This window comes from Trichosurus vulpecula, chromosome 1 (assembly GCF_011100635.1).
Source record: "Trichosurus vulpecula isolate mTriVul1 chromosome 1, mTriVul1.pri, whole genome shotgun sequence".
In the NCBI taxonomy this organism is placed as follows: Eukaryota; Metazoa; Chordata; class Mammalia; order Diprotodontia; family Phalangeridae; genus Trichosurus; species Trichosurus vulpecula.
Window position 1 is genome coordinate 430,161,536 of NC_050573.1, and position 18,201 is coordinate 430,179,736.

General features: G+C 37.8%; 1 protein-coding gene and 1 pseudogene across 3 annotated transcripts in view; both read left to right on the forward strand.

Moving 5' to 3' along the window:
• RNF180 (ring finger protein 180) overlaps nucleotides 1-15,004 on the forward strand; it is a 272,283-nt gene extending 257,279 nt beyond the window's left edge. Inside the window, exon 8 of one of the 3 annotated variants that reach the window (XM_036768877.1) lies at nucleotides 12,352-15,004. In XM_036768877.1, the coding sequence (XP_036624772.1) occupies nucleotides 12,352-12,551 (200 nt within the window). In that variant the 3' untranslated portion in view covers nucleotides 12,552-15,004. The remainder of the gene's footprint in view (nucleotides 1-12,351) is intronic. The other 2 variants (XM_036768883.1, XM_036768869.1) reach the window with 2 other exon arrangements.
• LOC118858388 lies at nucleotides 8,372-9,451 on the forward strand (annotated as a pseudogene).
• Nucleotides 15,005-18,201: the final 3,197 nt, after the last annotated feature.

Consider the following 18,201-nt stretch of genomic DNA (forward strand, 5'->3'; position numbering starts at 1 on the left):
CTTCCTAAATGTCTTTCTTCTGTCTATAAGCAGACAGAATCCCTTCTCTTCAACAACATTTATGGGGCCATATTCATTCAGATGTTTGCCACATTTTCAGTCAGAGATCTCTGAATATCCCATTCCTCCCTAAGGTAGTGAATTCATTGAGGTGACTGTGGCCTTATTAAACTAATTCTTAAGGATGAAGAAATTCATGATATAGCACTTGGGGAAAATTGTTCAAAATGCTCTCTAGTATCATTATATCCTGTTTTCCTCAGATCAAAGTGTGCTCAACTAGTTCATTGTTAGGCTGAAAAAAAAAGCAAAGCATTAATATGTTTGATTATTTTTTTTTATTTTACTCAATCCACTCCAAGCTGTGCCAGCCTAAGGTGATGAATCAGAGGCTCTCCAGAAAGACACTGAGCTCTAAAACTCTGTGTGACACCAGCCAAATGAGTCTTTGCCTGATTTCAGTCCTGACAGTGGAAAGAAAAAAAGCTTTTCATTTCTGAGAGCTATTCTGAATCACATCAGGGCATCTGAAAATGAGTAAAAAGCAATCCAACAACACAGAACATTCCTGACCTCGTAATTTAATACCCTCATTTGTTAAAAACATTTTCTCATCCTCTGCCTTTGCCTGCCTGCTTTTCAGAAGGGTAGGTCTCATTGCTGACTTTGTGTGTTATACAACATCAAGCATACCCTTAACATTTAAATAGCATATGCTCCTAACTTCCCCACTGTTTAAAATGTTCCATTTAATACTGTTGAAAAGAAAAATGTGTCACTCCTCACATTTCAAACATATATGAGGTTAGGATCAACATGCATTATTTTTTAAATAGTTTTCATAGTAATGTTTGAGTGTATTTTATCAGTTTGCATAAGCAATCAGTGTTCATTTAAAATGCTATAGAAATTAAAGTGGTACTGCCTAAAAAAACTAGGAACAAAAAGAATTGTAATAATAATAGCTGGCCTTCATGTGGTGCACTCAGGTCTGCAAAGTGCTTTATGTTCAGTACCTTATTTGATGCTCATAACAATTCTTCTAAGTAGATGCTGTTATTCCCATTTTACAGAGGAGGCAACTGAGACTGGAGAACATAAATGGCTAGTCACTGTTCCCCCCATGATTCAGTTCAAGTCTACACTGTTCTCTACTCTTCTCTCTTGTCTTACCAAACCCCAACCATAGATTACTCCCACCATCCACATCTTTCTCCCCTGTTCACATGCTATTAAATGGAGATGACTAGGCCCACTATAAATTTACAGGCCCAAGACAGTCTTACCTGCAGCAAGGAAATCCTTTTATCACTCCTTCATTGAATCTCTATCCCACTCACCACTACTATATGTCCATACTTCTCAGGCCTCCCATAGCACCTCCTCCCCCAATCCTCTCACTTGAAGATCTCTCCTCATATTTTACTAGCAGATTGAGAGCAGACCCCATGACAACTTCTCCCCACTTCCTCTTCTCATAACCTCCTTTTCCCTGTTTATTCCAATTTCTGATGAAAAAAGGACCCTTTCCTCCTTGTATGTGTATATGTGTGCATATGTATACACACACACATGCACACACACATACATGTCCTTAATCCCATCCCCTATCTTTGCCACAATATTGCCTTCGTTAGTATCACCTCTTTTTAATCTTCAGTCAGGGCATAGTAACATGATATATGAAGTGCTGGCTTTGAAACCATGATGATTGGGATTCAAGTCCCACCTCATTGTGATCCTAGACAAGATACTTAACTTCTTGGTGCTCTATACAACTGTCTAAGACAAGAAGTTGCAGAGAAAGTACCAACTACATTGGTAGAAGGAATTTCCTTACCTGGATGTTCCCTATGCCAATGAAATCAGACCTTATCTGTATCCCTCTTCCTATCTACTTCCTTCTCTGCTTCCTAGAAACATTTCCAAGTCTCTCATTTTTCAGAAGCTTTCTAGCCATCATATTGTATCTCTCCTCACATTCTCACCCAGACTCTTTGAGGAAAGCCACCAATACTCAGTGCTTCCACTTCCTCTCCTCGCACTTTCTTCTTAAAAAGCAGCTGGCAACATAGTAGATAGAGTACAGAAGACCTGTGTTCAAATCCAGCCTCATATACTTAATAGCTGTGTGACTCTGGGTAAGTCATTTAAACTCTGTATGCCTCAGTTTCCTCAACTGTAAAATGAGAATAATAATAACACCTACTTTACAGGGTTGTTGTAAAGATCAAACAAGATAATGTTGTAAAGCTCTTAGCATTGTGCCTGGCACATAGTAGGTGCATAAATCCTTATTCCATCTTACCTCTCTGCAGTCTGGCTTCCAGCCTCCTCGCTCATCTAAAATTACTCTCTTCAAAGTTACCAATGCTCTTTAAATTGCCAACTCTAATAGCATTTTCTCCATCCTTATCCACTTAACTTTATTGTAGCACTTAGCACTGTTAACTATTTTCTCCTCCTATATATTTTTCTCTCTTGGTTTTCCTACCTCTCTGACCAATCCTCAGCCTCTTTTGTTGGATTATCATCATCCATGTTATGTCATCAACTGGTTAGTAGCTGTTTTGGGCTCTTTTCTCTCTATACACTGTCTCTTAGTGACCTCATGAGCTTGCTTGTTTCAGTTTGGTTTTTGTTGTTCAGTCCTTTTCAGTCATGTCTGATTTTTTTGTGACCCCTTTTGGGATTTTCTTGGCAGAGATACTGGAGTGGTTTGCCATTTCCTTCTCCAGCTCATTTTACAGATGAGAAAACTGAGGCAAACAGAGTTAAATGATTTGCCCACGGTCACACAGCTAGTAAGTGCCTGAGGCTGGACTTAAACTCAAAGATAAGTCTTCCTCACCAGCGTTCTATCCTCTGTGCCACCTAGCTGCCAAATCTACATATACATTTGTTTCTGTCCTGAACTGTATCTCTACATCATGAACTGTTGAATATTTCAAACTGGAGGTTCCATAAACATCCTAAATTCAACATGTACAAAACAGAATTCATTATTTCTTTGACTCCTGTCCCCCAAACCCACCTCTCTTCCAAACTTCCCTAATTATTATCAAGGGAATGACTCACCGTATTTCTATTCACCCAAGTTTACAACCTCAGTATCATACTTGGATTATCCTTGAGTGAATTTAGACAAGTCATTTAAACCTCTCTGGACTTCAGTTCCTGAACTGAAGGGACTAGGCTAGATGGCCACTAAAACCCCTTCCAGTTCTAAATCTGTGATCTTGTCATTCTCACTCAGCCTACATAGCCTTGTCAGTTGCCAAATCTTGTCATGTCTATGTCTACATCTCTCACTTCTGTCCCCATCTCTCCAGGCACCTCCCCACCACCTTTTGATCATTAACACCTTGTACCTAGACTATTGCAGTAGCCCTCCAACTGGTCTCTGCCTCAACCTTCTCCCTATTTTAATAACCATTGAGGTGATTTTTCCTAAAATGCAGGTTTGACTATGTGTCACACACACTCACACACACACACACACACACTCACAGATACTCACACACACGCACTCCATACTCAAACTCCACTGACCCTTTCCTACCTTTTCAGACTTCTTACACTTGACTTCCCTCCACATGCTCATACTTCCAGACATCCTGTTTGCTATAGGCCTACTGACCATATGTGCTAAGCTCTGGCTCCCATGTCCATGCATTTTCATTGGCTGGCCCTCATGCAGTAATGCACTCCAATCTCACCTCTACTGGAAATCCCTAGTTTCTTCTAAGATTCAGCTCAAGTACTGCTTTATATGGAAGAAAGCTTTTCTTGGTCCTCTCAATTAGTAGTTAGGTGACCTCCAAGGTTACCTTGTATCTGCTTTATTAGTATTTTGAATATATTCATATCTGTTCCATGTGGTCTCTTCCATTAAAATAAAAGATCCTTACAGGAAAGAACTGTTTAGCATTTGTCTTGTGTCCCCATTTCCATACCACATTGTAGGTGCTTAATAAATGTTTGTTGATTGACAGTACTCCCTCCACTACACGAACTTTCTTCCAGGTATTATTACCCATCAGTTCACTAATGCCTTATATCATAACCCTTCTCTTTTCCTACAAAAAACTTGAAGAATATCACTGTAAGCATGAGAAGGTTACACAGAGAGAGAGATAATGATTCACTGTCTACAGTTTATTCAGTGTCCATTTTTTAGAGAGATCAGGATTTTTCAAATGTATAGACTGTCCTAGAATCCTTTAATTATGGAAATACTGTCTTATTTAGATATGCTTTGAGAATCAACTTGATATTTTACACGAACTATTTCCATGGTACGGAATTCATGTAATTATAGACAGGTATCAACTGCGCTACATGTTTCACTTGAAAACAAACACACACATCGGTTCATGCATGTAAACTGCATAGCACATCCCCTGGGGAAAAATCATAATTCAGCAAACATTTGTTAACTATTTGCTATGTAAAAAATACTGCCCTAGGTGCTTGGCAGAGGTAAGGAAGGGAGAGTAGAGTACATAGATTAGCCATGATAGAGTTACACATGATGCTTACAGTCTAGAGGGATAAGACACCAACACAGATAACTATACGACTATGGTATTATATGAAAAATACATCAGCAAGGGGTAAAACGAAGTGCTGTGTGAAGCACTCAAGTGGAAGTCACTACCAAAAAGGGCAACATCAAGGAAAATGTCATGAACGAAGTGGAGCTTGATTTGAGAAAAGCTCAAGACGTGTTTGGAGGACACTACAATTGCTTTGAGATCCTATTGTTGTTTTTAATATTTTGTTTTAATCAGTCAAGATCTGCCTTTTCGCCCCCTTCCCCCCAACCTCCCCTCACCTTTGAGAACAAAAGAAAAACAAAACTTATCACAAATACAGCTTTTCTACCTCAGTGCCTTTGCACTGTGCCCTAGGTCTGGAGTGTGACTCCATCCCCCTCTTTGTTAAATTTTTACTCTGCCCTTAAACCGCAGTTAAATTAATTTTTAACTTTTATTGTCATTCAGTTGGTTTTCAGTTCAGTTTTTCAGTTTTTCATTTCTCTGTGACCCCATATGGGGTTTTCTTGGCAGAGATACTGGGGTAGTTTGCCATTTCCTTCTCCAGCTCATTTTTTAGACAAGAAAATCAGGGTTCAGTGATTTGCCCAGGGTCATACAGCTAGTAAGTGTCTGAGACCACATTTGAACTCAGATCTTCCTGACTCCAGCCCTGGCACTCTATCCACTGAGGTACCTAGGTGCCCAAACTTTTATAAATATCTGCAAAACTGAAGTGCCAAAAATAAAGATGGATTTTTTTTCTGCTCTTGGATGATAATATAAGTTCAGGTATCAGCGGTATTTTTATTTATTTTCATCCATAAATTTGAGTGTCCATTATCCTTTCTCTAAAGGGCTCTAATCAAGCTTGCTATATGTGATTTACTTTTATTTATTTTAACTTTCATAACAAATACATGGCCAAAAAAAAAAACCAAACCTGAGAAGGCTATTTTTGCCTCAACACCTTAAAATCATCTTGTAATCAGCATACAATTATGCAAACATTTGGTGACATTAGTTATGATTGGATAGTTGCTGGAGTCTAGGAGATTTAGAAAAACAAATACAATCCCTGGTTTTTGTCTGTATGTAGGATTCACTTTAGGTAAACCAGTACTAAATTTATCCTAAATTAGAATTTATAATGTAATCATCTGACATTTAAGGATAGGAATTTTTATTTTGCAAATTCTATCAAATAATTGTTCTTGCTCAAGAAGTACAAAGTATGTTGCATGTTTCATTATTCCAAATGCCTGATTGATGTTGAGATATATATGTGTGTATGTGTATGAGTATATATACATGTATATGAGATAAACTTTTCTTTCTTATGAAATTATGAGTTTACTACCACATCACTCTTTATTGAATATGAGGTATTAGTAGATAGACAGCTAGTCTTGAAGGCAAGAAGACCTGGGTTCGAGTCTTGACTCTGACACATATAGAGCTAGCTATGTGACCTTGTAAAAGTAACTTATACTCTCAGTTCTCTAGGAAATTTTTTAGGACTGTGAGTTTAAAAGCAGGTGCCTATCTGCAATTTCCTCACCGGGAAGCTCTCTACTCCAGTGAAATCACAGGACCAGAACCATCCTTCCCACCTCACCCCCAACTCCCAAAAAACAGACATTTGGAAAGTAACAGTTGTAAAGGTAGTCTGAACTCTGATCTGTGAATTTAACCCAGGCTGTGAGGCATTGGAAAAAAGTACTTACTTGTAGTCACAAAATACAGAGGAGCCCATTCTAGTTATGTGTGTCTGTATGCACAAACATGCGAATGTGTGGAATATTTCCAGGCTATATGACAATTCAAAATGATCTTGCTGTAGCCTTATGTCTTGAGTGGCTATATGTGTATAAAAAAAATACATATATTTAGAAGCATGACCTACACAAGAATTTTGTATTAACAAGACTTCGGCTTCAGTCTCAGACTTCCTTTTGTTCCTATCCATAAGTTCTCCCTGTGCTGGAGCACTCTGCCTAGTGCACTTCAGGCCTGACCCCATCCTCAGTCTACAAAACTATATCCATACTGCCTGTGCTGGTCTGGGCTGGAAAAGTGACCCACAATGACTTTTTTCTTGGACTTCCCCATCAGAATTCATTGTGGTATGCTTTCTGGGTCTGTGTGGAGGAATTGGGGGATGGAATAGGGCTAGGCTCTAGTTCTTCCTCCTACTCTGCCATCCCTGCCCTTCATTTCCCCTTCAAAGCTACATGCATCAGAGAGTGATATTACTGCTTTTAATGTCTACAAACATAGACTGCTTTGGGAATCCTTATATGCCTCAATTGGGGGATTTTTCTGAGGTCAAAAGAAGGAATTGTCTCTTTCCCACCATCTCTTGCAAGAATGAAGTAAGGGAGGGAGCCCTGTACTGTACTTCCACATTGCATCTGTGGAGATGGAGTGAGTAAGCATTTATTAAGCTGTTCTTTGTACACTGGGGATACAAAGAAAGCAAAAAACTTACAGACACAGAGGGGAGGCAACATGAAAACAACTATGTGTGACCAATATATAGCCAAGATAAACTGGCAGTGCTCAAGAAGCACATATGAGAATTTGAAGTAAAGGGGTCAAGATAGAATTATAAGGTCGTCAAGACCGACTCCAACTCCAATTTTGCCTCTACCACTAACCCTAACCCGAATCTTCCGACTCTAACCCTAACCCAATTACTTTCTCTGGAAGATGGACACAGCTTTTTCTGTCACCACAACCTGCTTCACCTCACCTTTCTGGCTTAGCTTGAATGCCCTGAGAACAAATGGGAATACAAGGTATGCTATTTAGCATTGATATGCAGGAAGGGAAAGAACTAAGTATATAGCACCTACTATGTACCAGACGCTATGTGTGCTAAGAGCTTTTCGCAAACATTCTATGATTTGATCCTTACAGCAACGCTGGGAGGTAGGTGCTATTTTTATCCCCTTTTTACTGTTGAGGAAACTGGAGCAAGCGAGGTAAGTGACTTGCCCAGGGTCATACAGCTAATTAAGTGAAACCATATCTAAATTTAGGCCTTAATCTAGGCTCAATCCCTTATCTACTGTGCTGCCCCTTCCTTATCTCTTGTTAGCCTAGATAAGTGTTAGAATGTGTTACAATTAAGATTTAACTTCAAGCTCATTTCCTACCAAATCTTGTTATCAGTGTTACACACTAATAAGTAGAAGGCGATAAGTGAGAAGAGATTGGTTGAAGAAGAGTTTTGGGATTAATAGACTAAATAGTTCAGCCTCTGTAATTCCCACATTTATTCCATTCTTACCTTCCCAATATGACAACTTACTGCTGCTTTGTGGTAAGAACCAACTCAAGTATAAGGAGATGTGAGGATAGATGCTATAAAGCTTGTTTTGCGTATATTTTAGTTTCTCAATGTCATTAGCATGTAGTAGAAGTACAAGTTTCTTTTTTGAGTTTTTTGATTTAAGGACTATTAATAAACACTGTCAAAGCAGACAGCAAGAGTAAGGAAGAACAAGACTTAAGATACCCCACAATTCAATGATTTTAAGTTGTTTTAGTATTTTATTTTCAAAACCACATCATCAGGATGTCCAGGATGTGGGGCAAATGGATTCTTATTTTTCCAAAGTTCCCATTTATTCTTTTAAAAAATCTAGTGCTCGGCCAACCTAAACTGGATTCCTCCAGGGAATGAGGCCCTTCATTTGACCCTGAGAGCAATCTCAGGCAAGTGAGGACACTAAAGGGAAACTTAGCCAGGTTGTGACTTGCCTGAGTCCACCACCGAACTGATTTTGAATGATACAGTCATTTACTTCGAAGCAGGGTGAGAGGAAATGACTGTTAGAAAACAGAAGATGAGCAAGAAAAAAAGAAGATGCTCCCCATGAGTTGGAAAGCTAGTTCATATTACATCTACCTCCAGATTATGCTTCCACTGTGAGAAGGGCAACACAGTTTGGAAGGTCAACCTGAAAGATAAATTGACCATTGAATTACATGCAGATGGATGTCATGGAATTGTCCGGGTAGACTGGGCCCCATTAGCTGCGAAGGTGAAGGTGGTAGACCTGCCCTGCATCACTGAATCCTTGAAAACTATAGATTAAAAAAACCTTTTACAAGAGAGCAGATATCTGCCAGATGCTCATGTGCAGTGTGGATGGGAATCTTTACCTATCTCCAGAAGAACCAGTTGCCACTACTAATCTGAAAGTGGGTAAGAAAAAAGGTAAGGACAGAGAGAGGAAATTCAACTGTAACCATGGTATCACTGCCACTAAAGAAAAAGGAGATTCTGTAAGACAGCCAAGAAGAAGTACATTGAATCACCAAATGTGGAAAAAGAAGTAAAGAGGTTTCTCAGTACAGATGCAGAAGCTGTCAGTGCCCGATGGGAGATGATTGCAGACGATGAAACAAAAGAAGCAGACAACCAGGTTTCCCTAGCAAGCCTAGATATTGCCTCTCCAGGAATGAGTGGTCATAAGCAAGGCCATGGCTCCTCAGAACGTGATGAGCTTCGGGAGATATTTCATGACATTATCAGCAGTAGTGAAGAGGAAGATGAGAGAGATCCCCATGGTGATGAAGATATAAACATCACTGACACTGAGGAAGACCTAGAGAGGCAACTACAAGACAACCTTGGTGAATCTGATGAACAGAGCCAAGAAAATGAGGAAACAAATCAGATGGTTGTGGGAATTCAGAAGCAGATTGATATAATGAAAGGTAAACTCCAAGAGACTCAAGGGAGAGCAAAAAGACAGGAAGACCTTATCATCAAAGTAGAAAATCTGGCACTCGAGACTTGTCTTCAGGCTGTGCTGGTTAAACTCAAACAGCAGGAAGAACAAGAGAAACAACAGCTCGGTTCCTTGCAGGAACAGCTAGAATCACTCCTGGAGAAATAAGAGGCTCATGCCTTCGAATTCCCTGTTGTCCTCACATTGGTCAGTGGCTCACATTCCATCCTTTGGGTTGAGGACAATATAGATTGTTAATATGGAAATTTGACTATTTACATTTCATCATTTTTCTGTTGCCTAGTTTGAATTCATCCTATTTCTCTCTGTAATGGTGTTTATTTTGCTAGAAACTTACACACTAATAAGTAGAAGGCGATAAGTGAGAGGAGATTGGTTGTAGAAGAGTTTTGGGATTAATGGACTAAATAGTTCAGCCTCTATAATTCCCACATTTATTCCATTCTTACCTTCCCAATATGACAACTTACTGTTGCTTTGTGGTAAGAACCAACTCAAGTATAAGGAGATGTGAGGATAGATGCTATAAAGCTTGTTTTGCGTATATTTTAGTTTCTTAACTGTTCTGAGTAACTCTTCTCAATGTAGAGAAGCAAGTTATAGATAAACTGGTAGATAGCTGACACAGAAAATAGAAGTGACAGGCATTCATGTCTAACAGGAGTAGTTTCCTACTGAGCATTTGTCTCTCCATTTTTTTTACTTCATTAATGTTTATATTCATTGGATTACTGAATAGTTATTTCTATATGTCTTAGAATCTTTTATGGTATTATAAGAGAGTGATAGACAGTGTTCGGCAACTTTTAAGGCTCCATTTTGCGTCTCCCCTTCACAATTGATAAAAGTGTTATTTTGTTTTCTCATGTTATATATGTGGTTTTGTTTAACTCTGACTCACCTTGAATTTATTATAATAGGGTTCCAAGTTAATTCTTCATGCTAATGATCCAGTTTTTCCAACTGTATTAAAGAATGATTTGACTCCCTAAAAAAAAATATCTAGTGCTTATCCCAACAATGTGATTTATAGCTCTGTTGCCTTAGAAATTCTCTCTACCTTTCATCCAGATCACACTTAAATCTGTGGCAATAAAAGTAGAAACTCCTCAAGGAGCACCTATATGTCTGACCTGTTTGACCAGATCTAGAGTATGAGTCACCTTTTATAATCTTTCCCCTCAACTATTTGAACTTAGTGGGAAATTTTAATTGTGATGATAGGGATAGGGATCTTTGAAATGATCCATGGCTCCCTACTGCTTCTAGGAGAAAATTATTTTATAGCTTAGCATGTGAGATGCTCTTTCTACAGTCTGACGCAAGGCTACCTTTCCAGCTCCTTCATATTCCTCTCTGTTCCAACCCAACCAGAGTACTAGCTACTTCCTAAATTCAGTGTTACCTCCCCCACTTTGTCCCCTCCCTTAAGAAGCCCCCAGGACCTGGAGTGCCCACCCTCCTTGATTCTGTCTCTCAGAGGGATCTTCTTCCAGGGCTCAGCTTGGGATTGCCTGCCTCTTTGAAGCTTTCCTGACCCAACTTAGTTTTGAGGTGTCTCTATTTCTTCAACTTTCTTCAAGTATGCATGGTTTTATCCACCAGTGTAATGAAAATGCCATGAGAGAACAGACTTTTGTGTTTTATGTTTTTTTTATTTTGTTTTTGCCTTTTTCTTCTTGGCCTCTAGCCCAGTGCTTTATCCCTGGCAGGCACTTAATATGTATTCAATTGAACGGCCTCCATTTCAGAAAAGTCAAACAAGATGCAATGAAATCTGTTTCGTTAGTGAGACATTGATGAATGGCTGCATGATATGCTCTCCTACACATCTTCCCAGCTGTAGAATCCTGCAAGCTGATACTGTGTGCATGGCTAAAATAGTTATTATCCACCCCCACCCCCCAAGAGTCATGTCTGTAATGGACCCAGTTTCTGCAGCGCCAGAAAATAAATTTAATCCATTGGTAAGTCATAGTCTGGTAGTCCATAGATATCCTTTTTAGGGAATGTGGCCTTTGGGAAGATTTAGTCTTGGTCCCAGTGGTTATTTTCCCCTGCTCATATATGAAGTCTATCCTTTCCCATCCTTAAAACCTCCATCTTACTCCTTTTTTAAGTTATCAGTGTAACTCCCAAGGTTTTGGCATCTAGAATGGATATTGACATGACCTTCCTCTCCACTGACATGGTACTTCCTCACATATATGTGGGTGTAGTGCTAAATTTGACCCCTAAGAAAGTATGCAGCAGTCCTCATTCATAGCAGCTCCCTACACTTATTAATTCATGCAGAAAGATGACGTAAGAGCAAAATTAAAGGTTTTGAGTGACTGATACTTCAGTGGATGTGGATGTCACATCACAAATTGGTACACCCTTCCCATAGAGGTAGATAAATACTATTTTCCTTCCTTCTCTTTTCCTGCCCATTCTCTGACCTTGGAAATATTTCTCTGTCATACCTTTCTCTTGACTCTTTGCAGGCTCTTTACTTTGTTTCTTGTCCAGATAAAAAAGTTAACTCACTGCACAAAATATCATTAAAGCTCAGTCTTAGGACCAAGATATGCTGTGGAGAAATGTTCCCCATAAAGTGTATTCTGTCAGCACCTACCCTATGAAGTCCAAACTGACCTTCCCCAATGTTTCTACCCCTCTCTTAATCCTTTATTGATTCTGGGTAGAGTTTTATCCCAACATTAACAGCTCATACAGTATGATTATAAACCTGTATTCTCTATTCCTCTATAAAAATAAACATTAGAAATAACCTTTTTGTCATTGACATGCTGATACTTGTTTGAACAGAGTTTTAATAATCTTATGGCTATGAAAACAAACAACCTTTAATAGTCATCTCTCCTAGAGGCCTTCTCACTGAGATACTATCAGATATAAACCAGACTAATCAGTGTCAGATTCTGAGATTTTTCTGTTCACAAAAGGTTAGAATTATAAATGTTCATAACCTAACCTTACTCTTGAGTACTTAATTTACTTTAAACAACTTTTTTTTAAAAATCTGCTCATATGTTTTTATTCAGGTTTCCGTAGACGTGCAGATCCAGTTACAAGGAGACAGTTTCCACATGGTGCTCATAGAATGGATTATATGCACTTTGAGGATGACAGCCGTGCATGGTGGTTTGACATGGACATGGTTATCATCTATATCTATTCAGTAAACTGGGTCATTGGATTCATCGTTTTCTGCTTTCTTTGCTACTTTTTCTTTCCGTTTTAGGAATTTTCACATCTTAATAAAGTTGAACAATTATATAAAGCCTCGATTATGTAAATAGCAGTGACTTAAAGAAAATAAGTCTTTTTAAAGTTTTCTGAAGTTTTTATATGTTACAGTATATTGAATTATTTGGTCTGCACAAAGCTTGGGATTGATGAACTTACCCTATTGTTGTTTCTCATGTAGACAAGCTTAACTCAAGATCAAACCTATCCAGTATATAGCACAGCACTGTTAATCCCATTATAGTTTTTAATATATTTTGTTTGCATTTTTGCAATTATCTCCTTTCTTTCCACATTGGTCCTTAATTTGAAAAGATGCTTTCTCCTTTTAAAAAACGTAAGTTTGGTAACAATACCGAAGCATTAATCTAGATAGAGAATATTCTTTATTATTTGAACACACATACACACCAGTCAATTCCTGATTATTCTTGGGCAAATTATCTGCCTTGAAGAGAAGCCACACTCCTCAGAAACTAACCCAGGAAAATGACTTGTTTTGAACTTCAAGTTATTGCCTCTCATTAACACAGATAACTGGAAGCTGACTATACTTTGGGCTCTTTTTTATTATGATTATTTCAAGCACCAAAAGGGAAAAAAAGCAAGGGGACACTGGGAATAATGGCTGCTAGTAAGAAGGAAATAAATGCCTTTTTAGGAAATAACGTTTCTAAAACTCCCAGCTACAACTTTGCGACCTTAAGAAATAATTTGCTAAGTGACCTTCAGTATCCTAATGAAGGAACACATGGCCCCAGTTCATTTACTTTAGTGATTCGCTTTCGTAGGTGAGTTCAGTAAAACATGCTGTGAACGTGCAATAAAGAGTGGCTTGTTATTCGCTCTTGGACTTCCTAGGACAACGGCTTGTTTGAAGCAAACAGCAGAGATGGATTTTCCTTCTCTATTCTATAAATTGTGACTTTTCTCTCCATGCATTACTGTAGAAGAATATCTGTAATTTCTAACAGATTCAAAAGCTTCAGATGTTCTGTCACTACAGGTGGAGTTGAACCAGGTGTTCCCATGATAAAGCTAAAAAGCCTGAAGCACAAAGAAAGACATTGTAAGTCACACGACAAGCATTTGTGTGAGAAAGGACTCCTAGTCTAAATCGCTTTCCCCATCCTCATTTTTTGTCTGAAATAATGCAACTGGCCTATTTCTGTTCTGTGTAGATGGACCCATTAATAAGCTAGAAATAGTCAATTAATGACAGCACTGAAATATTGAAGATGTTATGCTTCCAGTCTGCCTTACCAAGAGAAATGAAAAAAAGAAAGTTTAACAAGGCATTTCTAATGAAGACCTCCCATCTCTAGATATCCTCCTTCACTCTGTCTGAGCCCACTTATCTTCAGTAGGTTGTGATAACGATATTTTAGCTCGACTACCTACTCGTCAACATGGATTGTATGAATATTTGATGTTTTTAACATAACATACATTTAATTTTTAAATGAATGTTTTAAATGTGTAGGTGAGGCAGCATGTTATAGTGATTAGAGTGCTGAACATAGAGGAAGCAAAACCTGTGTTCAAACCCTGCCTCTGACAAATGTTTGGTCGACCACAGTCAAGGCACTTACCTCTGTGTGCCTCAGGCAGCTTGCTAGGACTTAAGTACTAAATCATAAACAAATTTTGATCTTCAGTCTGTGGAGGAATTTCTACACTGGATGTTCTCTACACTGAAAAAAAAATCACACATGTTTCATATATCATATAATTTTGTAGATATGAACTAGCGTTATTAACGTATGCTAAATAATTCTATAACATGGCACTTTTTCCCCCAATGCATTTTTCACACCTCTTAGCTCATTTTCTCTTTATACCATCTGTATATAATGCAAAAATGAAAGAGGAAACCAAGGCATGAAGAAAACTCTTATGACTTGTGTAAAGTCACGCACAAGTCTATGATAAAACTGCTGAGTGTTCAGAATGACTTTCACCACAATGCTCTTTCAAATAGACCATACTAAATTAAAAGTATTTTTTAAAAATAAATCTCAATTTTAATGTCTTCCATGAAGTGGATTTTTTTTCTTTCATTAGTAGAAATATTAAATAAAATAATACCTATGAAAGGCCCCTGAAGAACACTGCTTAATTTAGTAAGCCTTTTATCGGTGCTTATCTGAGTCTTGAAAAATACTTTAAAGTATTAGATATTTTTTAAAAATGGCATTAAGTGAACTAAGCAGCATGGTTTTACTAAGAATAAATCATGTTTTAGAATGGGTTTGATTAAAAAACAAAAATGTGACTCAGGAACAGACTTCTTAACTGCAAGTCATTATAGAACCTTAGGCAATTGGGTAGATGTCTTTCAGCCTTGGTTTCCTCACCTATAAAATGAGAGTGGCAAATTGCAAAAATGTCTGTTCTGTAATGCACTTTGAGTCTAACAATTTGTGTAAATAAATGATTAGAACATACTTTGTAATGTTATTGAAGTCATTTTATTACTGCCACATTACGACTCTTTCCCTCAGCACTGAAGTCCTGTATTGAGCAAAATGTTCCAAATTATTAAGACTTCACCAGTGGACAGAAGGTCTAAGGAAAGATGGCAAGTCTATGAGTGCCATGACAAAGGGAAAAAAAAGAATCCAGATTGAGAGTCCATATCATGGCCTGAAAAAAAACAAGATCTAAATGGGACCAGGTTGAAGAAGGGGACCATAAAAGGGAAATGGAAAATCACCTAGTGTCAGTGATAGAAAGAAATAGGCTGTTGTTTTGTTGGAGATGTGGAGACTGCTAGGGTAAGGTAAGTGAGGAAAGAGGGAATGTGCTGCCAGTCAAATCTTCCAAATGTTCCAGTTGCCACTAGAAGCCCATCACACATACTTGAATAGGAATGCCATATTTAATCAAGTGAACCATGCTTACAGCATTAGCTCAAGTTGATAAATACATGAAAGCAACTTTCTAGTCCTTAAAGGTAGAGTCCCGAGCAGGACTCTTCAGGGTCAGGGCCTTCTTTTCATTTCCCCCAATATACATGGTGTCCCTAAAGTCTGGACACATAGGAAATCTCATTAACATCTCATTAACCATTTCACCCAAGACTCAGCGTTGTTCAGCTACTTCTTTTTCTGGGGTATGCTAAAGGAGAAGTTATACTCAATGAAAATCACAGACGCAACACACTTGATTGAATACATAAAGAGTGAATGTGCTAAAATGGACAGCAGTGTGGAGTTATTGCATCCAGTTTACGTGAATCTTGCAAAGCACATCAACCGTTGCATCACAAATGATGGAAATCATGTTGAAGATGTTATTTATTAATATTCCTATTAAAATGCTGTCGAAAATTTCATTCATTTCATTTCTTGAAAACATGCATTTTTGCCTATGTGTCCAGACTTTAGGAACACCCTGTACTACAATGAAGATTGAATGAGGGGGAGAGGATTAGGAAGGAGTGGCTGACGAGATCAAACTATGCTATTCTTATTGGAAATCCCAATAAACCAAGGAATGTAGCCATAGCAGCCAGTCTACAAATACACTAATGCTTTAGAGGCCCCCAAAATAAGTTTATATAGATGGGAAATCTCAAGCCGCAATTAAGAGCAATTTTATATCCTATCATGTTTTCCTATTAGTGATATGGAAAATTTAGGAACCTCATTAATAAGATAGACAAAACATGTAATTTAAGGAATGTCCTACAAGTTAGTAACATTTATAGAGTGATACATACTGATCAGAAAGAAATAATACCAAATCAATTCCACATAAAATTTGCAAACATATCTAAACTATGGAAACTGGAAAAAAAAATTCAGTGACATAAGGAAATCTAACTACTGTAGCAGATCTAGTAGCGGTAAAACAAAATGCCCAGGTTCAGGTGATAGCTCTCTCATAGCTGTTCAAGGAATGTGAAGTGGAAAGTTTAAACAATTATCCAAAAGTGCTCTCCCTCTCCCTCTCCCTTTCTCTTCTCATATGACCAGGTCATGAGATTGACTGACCTCCCTGCCTTGTGAAATATTACAGCATCTTTGTCACTTTTACATCTTTTTTTGCTTAAAACATCTATGTGCTATCCAATCCAAAAGAGGAACCAAAAGGAAATAGGGCTGATTAATATCTGATTAATTAACTGATCAGTATTAATATCAGATCAAAGCAGTGTTCTAAGTCAAATCTGGTTGAGAGAAAAATGTAATAAAGTCATAGGAACAGTTACAATGTGTTTAAAAAACCATGTCAATAGTTATAATTACCTCTTATAGTCAGTGAATTGGGTCCCATTTTCAACCAGATAGACTGAAGATTATTTTACCTGAAAGGATAGAAGCATGTAATTTTTCAAACCTACTATTGATACAGTCAGTAACAATGAATCACTCTCTCCTGTTTTTAGTGCATATAATTATTTTGCTATCACATAGTCTTTATGATATTGATAACCACTAAGTACTAGCATTCCTGCCACAATTCTTCCCTGCTTTTATGATCTCTGTGATAATAATAGACTGTACATCATAGAACATTTTCTCCTCACGTATTGATTTAAACAGGCCAAGAATCAATGAGAGAGCCACACATATAACTAAGGATGGGATTTGGCCCAGATACTAAAATCATTATCAAACCACAAGTACTGAATATTAATGATGTTTTTCTACTAAATAGAAAAATGGATGTTTTTAAAATTGCACTGTAAATTACAGAAATGCTTCAAATTAATTTGAAAGAGTTGTCATCCCATCAGTATGATTTTTCCTTCCATCGATTCCTCTTGGAATTCTTTTGCACCTCAGTAGATGGTTTCATTAACTATCACTGCCCCAAAACTCATCAGCAGGTGGTCAGCCTTCTGGTGAGGCTAAATAAACCTAGCTAGGCCAGTCCTCATCACAGTCCAGGGTCATAGTTTTACTTGAAATTTGAATAGGCCCTCCCAGGACTTGTGTAGCCTTTGATAGCCCTGGGTCACCTCCACACCACAAAAAGGCATCAGAATATTATTTTAGTGAACTTTTCAAGGTATGAGTGACACGTATTTAATATTCTTTGTTATTTTTCAACTATAAAGGGAAATAGAGATTTTTTTAAAATGTTGCCTTCCAAGCCATCATACTAAAATTCATTGAGTTTTCTTCAAATAATCTAATTGTACTGTCTATATTTAACAGACTATAAAACTACCTCTACCCAAGCATCTAGTTCTTTAATGAAACCCTCAATCTAGATATAGAAATAAACACAGTTTTTCACTTGAGTACTTTAAGAACTCTGGATTTTCCTATTGCCTATTCACTAGGTTATTTTCCTAGTCACCTAGATTTTTCTGAAAGAAATGACATTGGCTTACATTTTAGATACGCATACATACCTACAACTTTAGAGTTGGACAAGACCTCAGAGGTCACCTAGTCCAAATCATAACCCACCAGAATATCCTCTACCACATCCTCTCTGGAGAAGGGCTCCCACTATCTCTTAAGGCAATGTATTCCCCTTTTCAAAAGCTCTAATTATTAGGATTTTTTTTCTCATGAATCAAAATCTATTTCTCTGTAACCTCCATTCATTGCTCCTTCTTCTGTCTGGGGTCAAGCAAAATATGTGTAATCTCTCCTCCACGTAGGCCTCCAAGTATTTGAAGACAT